The sequence below is a fragment of the Simochromis diagramma genome, unplaced genomic scaffold (genome assembly GCF_900408965.1).
Source record: "Simochromis diagramma unplaced genomic scaffold, fSimDia1.1 OVJJ01000421.1, whole genome shotgun sequence".
Classification (NCBI taxonomy): Eukaryota; Metazoa; Chordata; class Actinopteri; order Cichliformes; family Cichlidae; genus Simochromis; species Simochromis diagramma.
In genome coordinates, this window is record NW_024387250.1 from 9,411,670 (window position 1) to 9,430,845 (window position 19,176).

The 19,176-nt window shown below is 39.0% G+C and overlaps 2 protein-coding genes across 2 annotated transcripts in view; one reads left to right on the top strand and one right to left on the bottom strand.

Annotated features, from left to right (window-relative positions):
* Positions 1-936: 936 nt before the first annotated feature.
* On the top strand, positions 937-7,638 carry grem2a (gremlin 2, DAN family BMP antagonist a). Its single transcript, XM_040001079.1, has 2 exons — positions 937-1,301; positions 6,321-7,638. The coding sequence occupies exon 2, from the start codon at positions 6,322-6,324 to the stop codon at positions 6,898-6,900; it is 579 nt and encodes a 192-aa protein (XP_039857013.1). The 5' UTR covers positions 937-1,301; position 6,321; the 3' UTR covers positions 6,901-7,638.
* A 146-nt stretch (positions 7,639-7,784) lies between these two features.
* The window catches only part of LOC120714723 (formin-2-like), a 28,401-nt gene continuing 17,009 nt past the window's right edge, over positions 7,785-19,176 (bottom strand). Inside the window, exons 8-14 of the mRNA XM_040001075.1 lie at positions 18,605-18,664; positions 17,812-17,932; positions 14,500-14,592; positions 11,247-11,298; positions 10,122-10,271; positions 9,020-9,101; positions 7,785-8,774 (exon numbers count right to left, since the gene is read on the bottom strand). Coding sequence (XP_039857009.1) covers positions 8,748-8,774; positions 9,020-9,101; positions 10,122-10,271; positions 11,247-11,298; positions 14,500-14,592; positions 17,812-17,932; positions 18,605-18,664 — 585 coding nt within the window. The 3' untranslated portion in view covers positions 7,785-8,747. The remainder of the gene's footprint in view (positions 8,775-9,019; positions 9,102-10,121; positions 10,272-11,246; positions 11,299-14,499; positions 14,593-17,811; positions 17,933-18,604; positions 18,665-19,176) is intronic.

Sequence of the window (19,176 nt, forward strand, 5' to 3'; positions counted from 1 at the left end):
TATTATTAAAGTTGGCCCTCTATCTGTTAATATGGCCTGGGTCTGATTTTTTCTATTCCTGTATACACACAATTTTAGAATTAAATATTCATTCATTCAAATATTCATCAGTTTTAATATAATCCAACGGGTTATGTACGCTTAAACCATGCACTTTTGTTTTCTGCCACTAGATGGGGGTAAACTATTTCCCATCGGTTAAAAAAACAACAGTTTTCAACACAGATCAGCAAAATGAGCTACGGTACTCTGCAGACAAATGGAGTTTTGTCATGCAAAAGTGTCATCATCCTCCGGTTTGCTGAAAGGGTTATTGTTCAAACTCTGCCCATCTGAGGTTTTGCACGGTCTGTTGATGTTTCAGCTCTTTGATGGCAGAAGTGACAGTCAGAGTTTTCAGTCTTTGTGCCCAGTGGTCAGCATAGCCAGAGCCGCAAAAGAGACAAACATCATTGTCTCAGTTGCATCAAGGAATGTGAACCGTGGCATTTTTTTTTTTCAAAGCATGCTGTTAGTGCATGCACAGATGATTTATGGATTGGAGGTTACGGGTTTCGTTTTGATGTGGTGCTGTGCCAATAAGAAAGGATAATTTAGGGGGTTTTAGGCAACCATTGTTTCTCTTATCCACTTTCCAAATCTCATCCACTTCCTTAAAAGTAAAGTGCCATTAACTGTCAAATTCAAGGTGAGGAAATGAAAACTTACGATGGAAAAATAAGATAAGGCAAAATCTGTCATCTTAGATTTGCCTATTATGGATGAGTAGGGATTCATATATAAATATATATATATTCAGAACATTAAAGGGCAGACAGAAATAGACAGCCTGTCTCTCCTAGATTTAAGTGAAAGAAATGAAGCTTGATTTGATTCACACAATAGCAAGGACCAATAGGAAAAACCCTCCCATTCTTGAGGAGGGAAAGGGGTGGTGGGGATTCAAACTAAGGCAGGCTTTACAGTGACTCAAACACGCTCAAAGACAGACTGCAGACAGTCTCCACGACACTAAGATATGGGCTTACTGTGACTGCAGTCTGGAGCTTATTTTCTTAATCTAAAAGCCAAAAAGAGAACATTAGACTCAGAGAGAAAGACGTTGCCCAAGAGGATGGGAAACTGAGCACGTCCCAAACTTTAAGAAGGGAAGAAGAGGAGCAAGGACAAGCCTGAGGATACCGCAGATTATGTTGCCATGGAAACCGAAACTTGGAAGCGGACGCAAGGACCACTGAAGGTGGACGATCTCCCTTGAATGCATCGTCGACACATCACTGTCCCGCTGCACACATAAAAAGGTATACGAACCATACATTACATTTCGATAGCACTGACTTTATACCATATTGAATGCCTCAAGACTCAAAAAAGCGCTTCAGCAGATGATTTTACATATAATCTTTCATAACGCATGGCTTGCACTAATTTGAAATTATTAACATTAAGTTCAAGAAAGTTTTCGATATTAGATAATACACACGGGCAGCTATGGTATCCCATTGTAATGTCCGTTTTACACGGAAATATAATGAGACATTATTTAAAGGCGCACAGCTTTGCAGCACATAAGAGGAAATGTGACCGTGTACGTGAACGCGCCATGTAGTCTAGCGTTTGGATTTCCCAGAGAGAAGAGAAACTGTCTGAGTGCTGGTTCATCATATCCCACGTGAGTTTCTGACTGACTGACTCAGTGCGTCTCTGAGTGACTAAGTGCAGAACCATGTAATTGGAACGGCGGTAGTTGTACAGCTATTTAGTATAATGTCCCAGCACTGATGGTTTGATTCCCACTGGGGCCACCCATTGTAAAAATATACACCTTCAAGGCGTTGAAAGGTGTTCTGGATAAAAGTGTCTGCTAAATTACTATAATTAGTGGCTGGAGGTTCCAAGTAATTAGTGTTGTGAGTGAGAGAATTAGTGAGTGATGACAGCCTGTTGTACTTTTCTTCTTAGTGAGCTTAAGAGGCAGTTTAGCCTTTCCAGTGAATATGAGACTGAGACATAATGATCTTAATGAACACTATGTGTAGTAAGACCATTTATGTTACTACAATAGCCTGTGGGTGCTGAATAATCTCTACTCTTTTCTTTTCCTCCCTGTTCAGTTGCACAGGTTTATATTCCCTTACGTGTTCTCTTTGTGTTGTGTGCGCTGATGCCTCTCCAAGTTGGTTTGAGAACATATGTGTGCATGTGTGTGCGTGTCCCTACAGTATGCGTGCAGGGAATGGTGGGGAGTTTGCCTTCTGATCCTGCTTACGGCTCTGGTGACTGCACCACCTTGTACAATCTGCTCTGATGTCAAAGAGGATTTAGCACACAGACACATTGTAATTTCTTAAGCAACAGAAACCACGTCATTGTGAGTCTCTGGAGATAGTAGCACTGGCATTTGATAGCAAACTTTAGTAACACGGTTAACGTGTCAAGTTTGCACTTATTATATGTAAACGGGAACTTCCCGCTGATGCTGAGGAACGTGAATTAAAACTGTGGAGTAAAACTGCAGTTTGGCCCGTTGTGGCACATTTTTCAGTTGAAAGCAAACTTTGATATGCCAACAAATCATGAGAGTCTTCAAGAGTAACCATCCTATTACACAGTGGCCTTCTGGTGTAGCAGGCCACAGTAACTCACCAAACATTGCTCAAAGTCAGAGAACTTACATCCTAGTGAAGATCCTAAAGTGGTGCTCGTTAGATAAAGAATACTTTTATTTCATATATCATAAAAATATAATAAAGTTTTCAGCTTGAAATATCTTAAACAAGCTGACACAGATTATAAATGTAAGACTGTGAAACAAAGCTATTAAAGAGGAAACAAAAGGAGAAAAACATTTTGTTTAAGTGTAAATGGAAGGTGGTGTTAATCGCTGTAGCTTATAATGTCTGCAGTGACAACTAGTGTACTATCACAGGATTTCTAATTGGCCTTCATCCCCACTAAAGCACTTTATGTTGCTGAGGCGAAGAAGTTGTCTTACATTCTTGCCAGTACTTAGCTTGGAAAGCATTATATCTGGGCTGCTAGTCATTATCAAGACGGATTGTGGTGACAAATGGCTACCCGAACTGCCTAAAGCGGCTTCCTGGCGATGTTGGCGTTAGACACATTTACACAGCAAAGCCCCTAAAAAGAGCCCCCCAACCCCCAGCTGTTAATGAACCAACAGTGAAGCGTAGTTTGGGAAAATGCAATCCGCAAATGCAGATAATGACATGGTTCCTCTTTGTGTAATTGGCTCCGAGTGAAAACATTTAATTTACCTCTCTTTCCCTTTTTCTCTCTCTCTCTTTGCATCCTGTGTATGTGCGTTTGACTCTGTATGTGTGTCTGTGTGTGTGTGATTACACACACATGTGTGGCCACACATGGGTGCATGTGCGTGCGCGTGTGCGTGTGTGGCTACCCGTGTGTGTTTGAGGTTTGAGCTGCACGGTGAATTAAATGCAGTTCTACTGTAATTAACTGCACTTACCAGTCTATGTATGAGACTTTCTGACGCACCAATAATTGAGGCATCAGGTTTTGTTTGTTTTAACCTGCCTTTGAAGACGTGCTGGGAAGATGTTTCGCATGGTTTAGTGGAAGTACATCTGTGTGTACAAATTTGAAAGCCTTGGAAAGGATTCTCCTTTCTTTATTCAATTATTTAACAACTGGATATTTGAAATCTTCAGATATTTAGCTGCCAGGCTGGCGATTTTCGTGAATAATTTTGTTTTTCATTTGACTTCAAGATTTGAAAAAAAAAGCCCATTGTTATCCAGACAGAAAACATTACCATGGTATTATCATGCCATTCTGAAAAACAAAACATAACAAGTTCCCACTGATGATAATAGCTGTTTTCCAAAAAGCTTGTGTCTAGCTCAGCAGTCTCTCTGGTATTTGTGTCTGGCATTTGTAATTTCATTAGAGGTTTGAATTTTGGAACCAAGGTCTGCCACAGTTCAGTGAAGCATATTCAAAGTATTTGTGGTTCTGGTAAAACATAAAGCTGTGTTTGTGGACAATATTAGTGTTTAGCAGACACAAAGGTTGTGCTCAGTTCTGTCCCAGCATTAACACTCAAAACCACAGTCACCTCCTGCCTCTAGGACTGTGTGATGATCGGTGCTGTGTGTCCAAGAATAAAAATCACAAGAGTGACAAAAAAAAAGAAAGAAAAAGCTCACAAGGAGGGATGAAGTTATATTTTTCATGAACCCCAAGTAGTGTTGGTTCTGTTTCCCGGTGTGTCATGAGTCCAGAAACCCCAACGAGTCTGCAACCCCCCCCCATCTTCTATCCCCAACCACTAACCATCTACCTCAGACTCCCCCAAAAGCCCCTGAATCGTTACCCCAAAACCACAATTTGTCTTGCAGAGAGATTGATGGGTATAGCTCAGCAGGGCCACTACTCTAACACCAGCTGAGTTTGGGGGTGGAGAGGAAGCGCAGTTGCTGACTGTATAGGTCATTTGTCATGCCCTGTGTACACAGTCAGTCAGGTCATCCCTCCCCAGCCCCAAGAGCTATCCAGACTGTAGATCACCGGAGTCACATGGTGCTACATAAGAGACTGATAGAGGGAAAATGGGAAAACAAGAGCCTGGACACAAAAGCAGAGCATGTGACCCTGATCAGGGGTTTGTGCACTTCAACTCCCAGTCAGCAGGAATAAGATGGAGAAGGTAAAGACAAATGAGACTGTCCTTAAGTGGAAGGTAGTTCACTAAAAGATGAAGTGGGGTCAATATTCTCTGATAGAGCAGGTGGGGGAAAGACAGTGGGATTGTTTACTTTAGTTATTCTAACCTTATGGTGGGTGAGCGTAGGGGAGTATATATATGGTCTGTATGTGTGCAAAAATGTACATCTCTAGAAGAACCACAGACATTATTTGGATGTCCAGTTCCCGATTTGGATATGATTTAGGTGCCAAAATCGTAATTTCCTGTGTAAGAACTGGCTTAAATGTGTGTCATCTGGACACACATTGTTACTTCAGCCATATAATTGATCTAGTTCCTTAGCAGACTGTACACAGATGTCTTAAGAAAAAAGCAAAGCAAAACCAAACTATAACAAAAAAAAAACCCTTTAAAAAATTCATCAGATTAGATTTGAACAAGAAAAAAATTAACAGTACACTCCATTTTCTGTGCTTTAGTAACTGCAACGTATGGCTTTATTTATTTTTTAATAAAAAAAAAAATTCATACTTTATATCTGGTAGATGGACTAACAGCTGCTGTCTAGCTTATGGCAAGTGCTGCTGGGACAGTGATATACAGACTCGAGTGCTCATGCTGCTCAGACAGAGCTGCCATGACCTCAGGGTCAAGGGCAGAAAAAAACGAGGCAAAAAACAAAGTGGATTATGATAAAGTAATTTGTTCCATGTCAGAGTGAGTTGCAGGTTCAGGAAAGGAACAAAGAGAACATACGAGCACAGCAAAGAAGAGTCTGCAAATAGTAGCAGCCAATGGCCTTGAGGCCGTTTGGTTCTCTGTCAGAATTTCTAAGTTGGTGTCATGCAATGCTTGTCAAGCGCAACATCTGCTGAAAAGATGCTTGAGTGATGGTCAAAAATGTGCTGGCGCAAATACTGACAGCTTGCACACGGGCGCGTACTCCGTTTTGACTCAAAGAGGAATCATTTCTCCAGATCATACCATCTCTATGGTGCTGGCATTGTACAAAAGGCACTGGTGATTATGGACAATATAGGCCCATAATCACTCTCACTTTAGTTTTCTTCACGTATATCACCAAAGAGTAGATGAGTGAACTGTACGGCTCTCCGACTCTTTCCCTAATAACATGCAGATGGGCCTCTCTAATGCCTGTTTACATATCTGCGGCATAGTTCATGACTAAAGTAAGCAAAGCCCTAATTATTTTACCCAGCGACGGGACCAATAAAATCAACTTCCCCTTCTCGTTATGGGTGTTTAAGTGTATCCTTTGATGGCAGGGCTTTATTTATTTTTGGAAGAGCTGCGTAGCCGAGAGGAAAGCAAATAGAAGTAATGACACAGAGATGCTGACAAATGGGGGCCCTGGTGATGGATTCATTTCCTCAATGATGCCTGGAAGGCTAAACTGCAAAGGTGGCTCAACAGGAATGAGCATTCTCACAGTTGCAAGCATAATTGGCAACATTAGTATCATGTAAGCATTTGTGTGACTGTCATGTTTCATCTCATACTACCTAAATGTGTTACACCAGCTTTAGTGTAAATGTCCAGATTCTGTTTGTGCAGATGTATATACTCTGTCTATTCGCTACATTGTATAGTAATGTATCTCTCTTTGCAGAATGCTGTGGAGAATAACTATCCCTGTCATACTGGCTGGGGTGCTCTGCATCACTGCAGAGACCAAAAAGTCCCGTCCTCAGGGAGCCATCCCATCTCCATACAAGTCCAAAGGGAACCTGTCCGCGGACCGTCACCACCGATTGCTTCAGCAGAAACCAGAGGTGCTATCCTCTAGCCGGGAAGCCTTGGTTGTGACAGAGCGCCGTTACCTCCGCAGAGACTGGTGCAAGACCCAACCTCTTCGTCAGACAATCAGTGAGGAGGGCTGCCGTAGCCGCACTGTGGTCAACCGTTTTTGCTATGGCCAGTGTAACTCATTCTACATACCACGGCATATGGGTCCAAGCTCGAGTCAGGGACAGAGTCGAGGCCAAACCTCAGGCTCGGGAAGAAAAAACCACAACAAAGCCCAGGAGCCATTTCAGTCCTGCTCCTTCTGTAGGCCACATCGCATCACACAGCTCACAGTGCAGCTAGACTGCCCAGACCTGCAGCCCCCTTTCAGACACCGCAAGGTGCAGAGAGTCAAACAGTGTCGCTGCATGTCTGTGGATGTGAGCGGCCATGGGAAACTGTGAAGGGGGACTTAAAGGTCTTTTAAATTTGGAATGACATCATTTATGTGCTGTCAGAGGCAGAAATTCACAAACTTAGCCAAACAAGGACTGGCTTCAAGAGGAACTGTCGTGTTGTACAAAGAATGGCTTGTCTTGCAACAAAATGAAACATGGAACTAGAAATACACAAAAGCTCAACAATGATTTAAGTAGAGAGTAGCAGCCATGTTCGTATGCCAGTGCGGTTAAAAAGGAAAAAGAAAGGTGGAAAAAAAAAAAAGAATAAATCAAGTGGCTGTGTAGAGACAGTGATAATAAAGCTGTTGGTGTTTAACAATGGACATTTTTTTTTAGTTGTAGCATTTCAAAAATATCACATCTACCTAAAGGAGTCAAGAAAGTACCTCTTAAAAATGACAGAACATTATGGACACTGAGGATGGCCAAGCAAAAGGAAGTGCATTAAAGTAATGTCCAACTGTATAATTAGTGCAACCAATTAAAACACTCTTTGTAAAATGTGTATCTATAGGTGGTTCTACAATCTTAGACAGCTTGTCAGTATCTTTTTTTTGTCGTGTTTCACAAGTATTCTGTTACCCTTTTTGTGTATGTCAAAGAAAAAAATTCACACCATCCACCTGCTTGGATACAAACCTGATTGTATACTGTACATTTTCCACAAATATACTAGCCAGGAGACAAAAAATAAAGAAAAAAAAAAAAAACTGCAGCATGTGTAATGGAGTTGCAATGCAATGTATACAATATATACACACGTGTGTTTTAAGTATGTAAAAATATATTAAATCTATTTCATATAAAAGTGATGTGTAGTGTGCATATAATTTGTCATATGATAAACAGAAATTGATCACCAATAACAGAATTTTTAATCTCAAAAATCAAGGTAATGTCTTTTATTCAATAAATATATATTTATATTATTTTTAATGGTCAGATGTATTCAGTCAAAACACAGTGCTGGTATTGTACATGAAAACCGCATCACATGATTCTACTGCTGATTTAGCCTATGGATATTCACACTCTTTCACATAACACAAAAGGTAAAACTATCTGCATAGGATTTTGCTTGAAAGAAAGCATATTTACATTAATGTTGAAAAGAACAATAGTGGGGATTTATCAGATCACATGACTTAGAAAGACATGACCATTTAAATGAAAAACACTAAAAGATGAGGTGCTGTATGTAAAACACGTAGAATTCGCAGTTGAAACACACCAGATGAAAATCTTGAAAGGAGTAAATTTGTTATTTTTCAGGCCATGTAAACAGACTTTTCTTCCTTGTAGGTATCATTGAATCACAATTGATGCATCTCAAAAATAAGCTTTGTTCAACTCATTTAAAGTCTCCACTATGCAATAAGGCACCATATAGAAATATTATAAAATCCTGTGCTTTTCACCATCAAGGGAGATGTGAACACAACGTGTTAATGGTTTTTCTAGAAACTGAGGGTTGGAAACGGCAATAAAAAATGGCTACATATTATGTATACTGATAAAGCTTGAACATAGTGTCACCAAAAAACAAAACAGAAAAAGAACACCAAGTATTTATAGCAAATTTTCATGCAACTTGAGTTCAGTAATCAGCTTAGGGATGCCTTTTTATAACACAGACTCGTTTCATTTTGTGAAATGGTGGGTAAGGACATTAGCTTTAATCCCAAGTTTAAACGATACACTTTGAACCAGCTCACACTCGACAGCCCTAAACCAATTGAAAACAAATACTGGGAGCAAATAAACGCTAAAAATGACTGATGACTCGTGTCAGATTGTACAAACACAGCTTGTGCAATAGGCTAGGTGATGATAATTTTCCATTGTCTGCTTCAGATCTTCTTACCCAACTTTGCTTTCTGTGGAAAAAAAAAAAAAGACAAGAAAAAAGTGTGAGTTATTTACAGCTGGAAGCACTGGCACTCCGCTCTAAAATGTTACTATAAGAGCCAGGATTGTTGTTTCTTAAAACACTGACAAGCATTTGCGAGCAATTGGGTCTGTTAGGTGAAAGAAAAAGGCAGGTACTGCTAGAATTACAGTAAATAAATAGAAAACAGATGACTCCATACAGTAATAAGAAAAAGTAAAATGTTATGCATACTATTCCAGTTGCATGTTTGGGTGTCACATTGTAGGAAGCCTTCTGCCTGGCCTGTTTAAAAGACTCCTCTGCCATTTTGACCCTAAAAAAGAAAAAAGAAAAAGGAGAAATAAATGCCAATCATGTGATAAAGATGTTAAGAGCAATTAATTAGCTGCATAGAGCTACACAGATTTACTAAAATTCACCATTACACCATCAAAAAAGAAAAATGTAGTATAGTGCTAAAGATTTCAGGTTTATACCATCCAACTTGTGGTCATGGGGCATTTAAACACAAGGATTTTGGTTTGACAGGAGGCCAGACCTTCTACTCTGAAATGATTCACTCTAGTTTACTATAGCAAGGAGAGGGCCAGAAATGTCACTACTCATTTGCTCTTTAAAAAGAAAAATGATTAACATGCTGGCATTGAGTGAGTAGAGCAGTTTATACTAGCAGACTCGCCTGTTGTCTCTACCCATTACATGTTCAATGCATGGTAGTGCTGCATCTTTGCATGCCCATACAGGCAGAAGTGAAGATTACCATCTACTGTTCCACATATGGCAAAGGACAAAGAGTTAATGCTTTCAAATTAGTTTTTATTCTTTCCTACTGAACAAGCAAAGACTATGACATTGGACCTCGCTTACAAATACTATCACAAGTCAATCTTCATTGGAAATAATGGACCAATTTGCTTTTTGTTGACATATGCAGCTATATCTTCATATTTATCAAACCACTGGAAGCTAACTGGATGATGCATGTGTTTTTTTTCGTTGCTGGGGTAAGGACAACGATTTGGGTCATTTGCCCTCTTTCCCTTCATGAATTTGAATGAATCTGATAGGATCTTCAGTGAACATGAGATGTACTGCATGTTATTAATGGTTTGGAAACTCAAGCTTGGGGAAAATTCAAAATGAAGGAGCACTAGGCACATCTGTTATCACATTTTAAGGCTCCCAATCAGAGAAAATAAGAAAAAAAAAAAAATGGACTGATATCTCAGCAATACTTCATTTTTAGTCAAAAGTTTTAAGCGTCCTATCAGAGGGATTTATCCGTATCATGGAAAATGTCACATTGTGGAACAGGAATCTTCATATGGCTCACCGCTCTTGTAAGATCAGCTTATTCTGCTTCTTCCACTGGTCTTTAAAATCTGTGGAAAACTCATGCCAAATGGAGAAGAATGTGTGGGGAGAGACTTCTTTCTCTCCTGCCTTCGGTTTGACTGAGAAGGATACACTCAACTCCAAGAAACTGAGGACAGAGAAGAAAAACATTACTTCAAGACCAAAACATTACAACACGAGATTACAGAAAACTATACCAATTATTGTGAAACTTGGCAGTCCTACGCAGATATGCAAAATATGATAGCTAATCTTGGAATAATGTGCTTTTTGGAGATTTAATAGTAGAGTAACTAAAAAAAAAGAAAAAAAAAAAAGAAAAAAAAAAAGAATAAAAACAATAATGACCGTGCATTTCAACGAAAAAAAAAAAAGCTATTAGTGCTGCAAAAGCAAGAAAATCTGACTTAACCAAAATGATGAATTTTGCTGTATCACTCCTTTTCCTTATCCATATGAACCTCTTTTGCATGTTTGTGTATACATACATGCACATACTCTATTGGTGTGTAAGCATGAGTGATGAAAGACAAAGGAGCCAAAGACAGATCTTGCAAAAAGAAAGTGTGCATAGAGCAGCGGATGACATACATTAAGGTGTTAAATGTGGCAGCAATTTTGAGTGGATTAATATCGTGGACAGGTTGGGGTCTCTTTGTTTGGAGTGTGCTATAGGAACACATTCCAAGCCAGCAGTAACAGAAGCCTGGAGCCATGGCTGTCTACTCTCGCTCCACTTAGATAAACAACATAGACACTGCATAGGGGGCCTCCCGTCTACTGAAGGCCTGGCATGACGGCCTGCACCTTCCATGTAATTGAAGGAACCAGGAGTCATAAATATTGACAAAGCTGCAAGATTATATTTCTTCACTGCAGCGAGAGTATATCACTTCAAACTGTGTTGGATTGCATTATACCTTACTTTCAAATTCACAACTACAATCACTGCTTTGAAACTTAAAAGACGACCAAATGTAAATCCAGGAAATAAAATGCAAAGTAACATTTATTTTTTGAGCAAAGATCTGTAGGAAAAGGTTTTTAGACACACACACACAGACACACACACACAGACACACACACACAATACTCTTCTTACATCTTCTGAGTTTCTGCTAGCTGGTTCTCTTGCGTTTCCAGTTCAGTTTTGGCTGTGAAAGAGTAAGAAAAAAAAATTATGCATTTGCAAATAGACAGATTTTGCATTTCCCTTAAAAGACAGCTCTTTCATTTATAGTGTGATTTGTATATACCAGGAGATTCAAGATGTCACCATTACTTAACTCAAAAGTCCTGCTCAGGGTCAACATCGAGCCATGACATTATTGAGTGTTGGATTGTATGCTGTTGCACAACTGACAAATGAGTAGTGGAGATTGCAGAACAAGTGCTTCTTTGTGTAATATTACTTCAAATGGAGACAGATGACTGTGTTCACGTTTGTGTGAGGTGTGAGGGAGTAGTTGGACATCATGGTGCACATTAGCAAGCAGTTCCAGCAGACCACAACACTTATCTTGGGGTGCCATCAGGATCATTTTGACTGCGTTATAAATTATGATATGAACGAAAAGCAGTCAAATGTGACAGCCTTGGTTAGACAAGCATCGCAGATTAGTACTCATCAAATTTCAGATCCAAGGGCTGATTTTTCATCTCATTTTTTCAATATATCAGCAGTTGTAGAGTCGATCCAGCTGTGTTTTGTTGGTCTATATCTTCACTATGGTGCTGTATAACTGTCAAAAGGCTAGGCATTAAATTCTTGCCCAGATAACATCTCTTTTCCCTCAAGGTCAGTAATGTGTAACCTGCTGTCTTAAACTGTCAAATGATCAGAAATGACCTATGGCCTGCAAATAGCTTTGTGAGACAGATGACAGTAGATGGAACAGAGAATCTTTCCTGGCACAAACCTGTGTGCTGCTTTTACCCAGTTGAATATCTGCTTGCTTTGTGTAATTGAAGCCAGAACCACATCTAAAGATCTCAGACAAACCTGCTGAGAGGAGCACTATGCGTTATCATTCTAAAGTGCTAAATCACTCTGCAGCCTACAATCTTGCCCGTCACTGCAGATTGTCCATCAAAAATGATAACAAATTGATGAGAAATATGAAGTTATGCGACAACATTTTTAAAAAAATTAATATAAAATATAATATATAATAGACTGTTAAATAACCTTTATCATGCCGAATGATTTAGTATCAAGTCTATATAGTTTGCTCCTTTCTAATAATCTTATTGTGATATTATGGGAGAGAATCAAACAAAAGAGGAAAACTTAAAAAAAAAAAAAAAAGGTTATTTAAAGATATAAAACATCAGCATTGTTGCACAACATCAACATGTCTATCTAAAGTCAATATTTCTTTTTTCCATAATGTGCTATGCATTGATGTTTAAAAGTTTATTTAACATTCTTGGCTTATTTGCTTTGATTTCTTAGGTTGCAGTTAGTAGAAAATGTAGCAAGAGTATGCCATCAGTCATACTAGTAATCTTTACATTCATCAGAAACAGATTATCACATGGCCGGTGCTCTCTTGCTAGTCATATTGACTCCATCAAAGGCCTGCATGCATGAGAATTTGTGAAGTGAGTGGAGAAAATGGAGCTAGACCAAACAGCCAAGCTCCAACAAGTCCGCTCCCACTGTTATTCTGTGGTTAGTTGCATGGTCAGAAAATAAACAAAAGCGGTTTAAACTGTGGAGCCAGAAACGGTTTAACCCCAGGCTTTTTAGAAATTACAGAAATAACAAAAATAAGACATTTGGCTGTTGTTTCTTTTTTCACTGCTGCAGTGGAAGAACCTCAAGAATCCCGTCTGGAGCCTTGTGAGTCACATGTCCATGTTACAGTGCTTACATTCTGGTCTCAGAGGAAAAACCTCATCATTTGCATCAAAGAGAGAGCCCCCATATTTCTCTCAAACGCACAGAGAGAGGAACGGAGATGGGGAGAGGTGGAAATGGGAGAGATGCTTTCATCTGCAGACTTCCTTTAAAATGGACAGTGAGCATTACTGCTGAAGCACATATGCTATGTATTAGACTCTCATTTGAATACAAAAGCAGTTGGAAAGAGGCCTGCAAGTTGGGTCCTTCAGGAAGATTGGTCACAGTCAACTGAATGTACCCAGGGTCAAAGCCAGTGCTACATAAATAATGACTATTGGTTTGTTTTTCTAAAACAAGTGTTTAAAAAAAGAAAAAAAAACCAGTAAGTCTTACACATTTGAAGTAGACTGCAATAATCTAATATTGCTGCATGCAGATGTTAGATTACAGATAAAAGCTCAACTTCATGACATCTGGTGAATATGACAAATAAACACGATTATATTTTGAGTAGATTTTGATGCTATTTAAACAAAAATGCAGTAGCTTTTTCCTGTTGACTGAAAATTTGCAGCTCACAAATTTTATTATCACAGCCACGGTACTCAGAGGCCAAACCCTTTGTTGTTTTCATCCAAATACCTCTAGGGCAAAGTATCATTATTCCAGTCAAATTCCTCTACATCTGAGTGCACAAATAAAGACCAAGTAATATTCAAAGTCTACTTAATGAAAAAGATAATTTTCCAAAGTCTGTTTTACGCCACATTATACAGTTCTCCTCTTGGCAGTCAATTTACAGCAAGAAGCTACATGACAAGTTCAAATTTAAACTTTTTTTTCCCCCTTTGAGTCAGAGCAAGTGTGCTTCATTTTATTAGGCAGAGATCACGATTAAAAAAAAAAAAAAACTAAACTGACTCCAAGTGCAGTCATGATCTTTCAAAACAGATAGGCAAACTTGAAACAACATCAGTGAATTATTCAATACACCCTGAAATAAACAGAGGTCCCTATGGAAACTACACTGACTGAGTCTTTGTGTGTGTATAGCAACTGTAAAACGGTATGAAACAGATCTTAAATGTGTTTGCAGGCATGGACAACTTGCATCATTCTGATGGATGAGCTGCGTCACATAGGCTCACACAAATCATTAAATTAAAGCATGCACTCTTAAAGTAGTAAATTATTTCTATGGAAAGGTCTGATACTTAACATGCAAATTCAACTGCAGATCTGGCAAGGATTTTCAGCAGAAGAACAGTGTTTATGGAACTCCAAATACACTACAGTGACTATGTTTAAAGTAATGAAGGAACATATTAGTGCAGTGGTGTGGATTGTCAGTAATAGACGGCTATGGTACAGATACAAAGATCCATCAAGCTTTTGATACAAAGATCCAAACATTGCAGTTCATTGTTGAGTTTAATATTTAAATGGAATTCACTGACAGTCGAGTCAAGTAGATTGTAGACAAAATCATATTCAGTTGTTTTCTCACCTCGATTGAGAAATTCATCCATCTTGTCCTTGAATGGTTGCAGGTTCTCTTCAGAGGACAATTTGCAAACTTTCTCTGTTTCAGCGGAGCATGCTGAAATAACAAAAGATTAGAAGATAAGGGGGGTGGGGGAGTCTTCCAGAACAGAAATATTTTATCCACCATTGGCGCTTTAATTATCTGCAGTGCTCTTTAACCTAGCTGAGCTTGCTTTAATAAATCTCTACTGAATTTTTGCTGAATAAGTGTCTGCAAAGACATAATAACCCATAATGACTAATAAGTTAGCCCTAGCAACCAGGAAGGCCTGCGGTCTGATCCCAGGAGAAACTTATTGTTACGCTCGATCTGCAAGCATAACAGATACACAAGCTCAACTCAAGGCCTTAGAGGTGGAGAGGCCATGAGACGCTTAAGGGAACAACGAGGTCGGGACTGGGCAAGTGGTAATTCATCGACCATATGGTGCCTCAGCCAAAAAGGCAAAGCAAGCTCTCTCTCCACTGCATTACTTGCTGATGTCCTTTGGGCCAGCCAAGGCCATTTCTACGCCGCCTACCTATCGGAAAACCCCTCTGGGAACTGTCATCGAAGCCCATGTCTGCTAGAGCACTCAGCTACCTCTGCTAGGTAATGAAGAGGTCTGCAGGTATAGCATGTGATGATGTATTTATGTATGGCCAGTATGTGCCACAGCCACTGGGGTCGAAAGTCAGTTTCCCCTGTGAGCAACTCCATCTTTATGAATTGCAAATAATGAACAGCCTAAAGAATCATTACAGCAGAGAAAAAAAAAAACAATATTTGGCAATACGTTTTAGGCGTCTGATTGGTTTAGCAGCAAAAACACATAAAACATGATAGAGAACAGACCAGGTTTAGGGAATAGTCGATCAGGCTGCAAGTACACACTCACGTGCATCATTTTGCTCAAAGATACACTTTAAAAAAAATAAAAAAAAAAAAAAATCACCTCTAGAGCAAGAATAATGAAAATGAGCATTTTCTAAATGCTGCATAAATTAAGATGTTTTTCACTCAGCCAGTGAGTTTGGCTTGTCATTATCAAATATCCAAACCTTTTCCTGTGATCTTAATGTGTAGTGACATAACATTAATACAGTTCTCCATTATCCTATTTTACTTTGTGTTTTTGCGTTCCCACTTAAGAGTTATTGTTCCACAAACTCCATGGTTTGTGGAATTATCACATAACCCCCTTTTTCTTGATTCAAGTTCATTCTGTGCTGACTTTTTAAATTCTAAAGATAAAAAGCAAAACTAAAGGACAAGATCCAGAGCTGGTAAATGAAGCCAAGGCAAAGTGGGGGGGAAAAACCCACAAAACCCCAAAAAAACAGTGACTCTTTACTGCACCAAAAAGCATATTCTAGACCAGTTTTGCCCCTGATAACAACATGAAATAGGGTGAATATTTTTCTTCCACCTCGACTTCTTAATCAGGGGCATGACCTTTTTGACTGACAGGCCTCTCACAAACAGCTCGAGATTAAGCTGGACTTCTTCACTGTGTGTATCTGGTGCATGTGGAGCATTTTTAATGTATTATCTAAACACTAAGGCTTAGGTGAGTGAAATTCTGGTGTTTTTTTTCACTTAGCACTAATCAGCCAATGTGGTTGCACCTATGCAGTTTATAAATGCAGCTTGCTAACAAGGGTAGCTAGCCTTAGCTGATAAATTAGCATTCCAACTCTTAGCAACTTCTAGGTCTAATAATAATAATAATAATAATTTGTGTCACCAAAACACTATTGTTAAGGATTAAATGCTGACCCTGTGTGAAAAACATGGTTAATAAAGGTCATTACTAACCATGTTACATGTAGTTTCCCCAGTTGCATCCAGATTCTTTTACTATTGTAATGCATGCAGAATGTGGTTGGTTATTTGGTAGCTGAAACAAGTAAGTTCTTTCCTGAAAAATGGGTTATCTGGATGGTTAATGTTTCTCCTAATACTGTATATATTAATCAGCCTTAATCAAATCTTTGCAGATCAGAGAAGTATCCATAACATGTTCACTAATGCACCCCTACAGCATCACAAAAGCTTGCTTTTGAGCTATGCACTGAGAAGAGGCTAGGCAGTCCCCTGACACTTGAGTCCTGAAGACCAGCATCTATAATTTTCAGTTGATTATGAGTCACAGGACAGTTTTCCACATTGCCTGAGTCCATTTTAAAATGTTTGGGTAAAGAGTTGGCACCAGTGATTCATCATCATGTTTAAAAATGTTTTTTCCTTGTATGGTGGTTTTAGTCAACTGTGTTTATTGACAATATATTTTGTAAGTGATTTTGAGCTGGTGTGCTGATTTCCACTATAGAATTGAGGCTGTATTTAATCCAGTGAGGCCAGAGTATCTGACTTTTTTTCAATACTTGTTTAAGTCTTCCTAAAACAGTCTTACTGTTCTTTTTAAGTTAAGAAATTTAATTCCTAAATGGCTTAACTATTTATCCATGCAGTGTATCACAGAGTAATAATCCCTTTATGTCTTTGCATCTGAAAAACTTACTAGTATGCCTTTTATATAGCCAGCTATGTTATTACTCTAATTAACAGTGGGTTCTTCAACTAGTTGTCGAACAACCCACACCACCCCATCTCTTAAAACATGTCACGAGTAACAAATTTAAAATGAGCACATATTCCTAAAATAGCATTTGTCTTTCTATTGTTTTCAGTTTAACGCAGGATTTAAATGACTTGCACATCATTTCATTGTGTTTTTATTTTATGTTTTACACAGTGGTCCAACTTTTTTGGAAACGTGATTATGAATAGCTGCAGTTATCTTCTGAATAGTCTCATATTTGTATTTTTGAGTTCCAGGACAATGAGGAGAGCCTGAACAGACTCTCTCAGTAGTAGAAGTTCCTTGACCTTTCCCTGTCTATATTTCTCTTTCTCGTTCATGACGACAATAAAGGTAGGCCAGGTCCAACATGAGTCTACATCTGACAAGTAACATCTGCTTCCAGTTAGCTTGTCTGTACAACAAACAGATGCTATCTCAATGTTGACTGGCCTGTGCAATCCACACATGACCATAGCTGGTCAGGTCTGGAAAATTATTTTGCATTATGCAAGCAACACTTAAATTCATACATTTTTTTTTTATCATATGTCGCATAAATATCAATGCAGTGTCATTTTAAACATGCTATAAGACTTGCAGTAATTACAGAACAACCAAGTTTACAACCTTGTAAGCATTTTGTAAATACTGTGTTTAGGATGTGCCCACAAGAAGGAAAACTATGGAATGTAAGTTTATCACTGTACCATTAAGGTCTTTCCTCAACTTGCGGAGATCTCTTTGAAAGTCCTCAAACTTCATCTGGGAAGCCTGGAAAAGGTCCAGGGGCTCAGGCAGAGGGTAGACGCATGTCTCTTTGCCAGCATCCTGGTTAAAGACAACACACATACATGTGCAAAAACACACACACTGCAATGTCAAAATCAATCTTTCTCAAATGGAAGAGGGCCTCTCTATACTTTACACACAAGGCAAGATTTAAATAAATGTCTTGAGGGACCGACATGTACTTATCAGCAGTTCAGACATGCCAGAGAAGATGTCTAAAACTACAGCAGATAATGACCATTAAGCCGGGGTCACAAAGCACGTGTCAATTCTCCTCATCAGCATTAGTGACAGGTCATAATGAGTGCTACAGCCATGTCATGCAGGTTGATTTTGGCAAGCTGCACTACTGAGTTCATCTCATCTGGAGAACCTAATTATTTACACTAGCGCTGCTTTGGATGCTGTGCCAATGAACAGACTGCAGGTTTGAACGAAGCCAGACCAAAGCAGAGTAGGAGCGGGAGATGAAGAGTGAAAGACAGAAAGAGAAGTATAAGAGAGAGCCCGGGAAAGCGAGAGAGGGAGGGAGAGGTAGAGAGAGATTTGTTTCTGCCGTAAATGAGGAAAGGGAAAATAAATAATTTGATAAAGGATAAGCCATGGTATCCTCTGGCAAGAGAGGAGATGAAAAGAGAGCTCTGGAAGGATTTCTAAGCAAATCAGACTAAAACAGAAAAGTGATTCGAATAAACAGGAACCAAAACATACCTCATCAAAGTGCCTTAAATAGTAAGCAACAATGTAGGACAAAAGACTCTGGGAGTTATCCTGAAAGAAAGAGAAAGATCCAAATAAATAAACCAAGATCCCTTTATTTATTAATTTAATCATTTTGGAGCAGGACGTTTTAATTTGTGCAGGGCAAACAAGAATGGAGACAGCAGCCTTAGAAGTTAGGAATAAATCATGACATTGGAAGAGTACTACAACAAAACAACTGTGCTTGGCTGGCCGTCATAACTTAAGAGTTGGTGGAAAGTTTGATGTTCTTTATGGATACCTTACTCTGTCCGCCACTACAAAAACACAAACCATTGCGTCCTTATATGGCAGTGCCAAGGGCACTCCGAGTCTGCTGTGATATTGAATCAGAGCAAACACGATTGCTTCTCCTCAAAATCTGCCCAGCTATGGTCATAAGGCTTGACCCCTTGGAGAGAATACCTTTGAAACCCTGTGTCCCATTTTAAAACTATTATTTTCCTATTTATATTTTACTGCATAATGTGAATTAAACAAAGCTAGACAGACCTCTCATCTATACATTTTTTTTCTCCCCC

Coding starts and splice junctions, on each gene's coding strand:
- grem2a (XM_040001079.1), top strand. CDS start 6,322: ATGCTGTGGAGAATAACTATCCCTGTCATACTGGCTGGGGTGCTCTGC.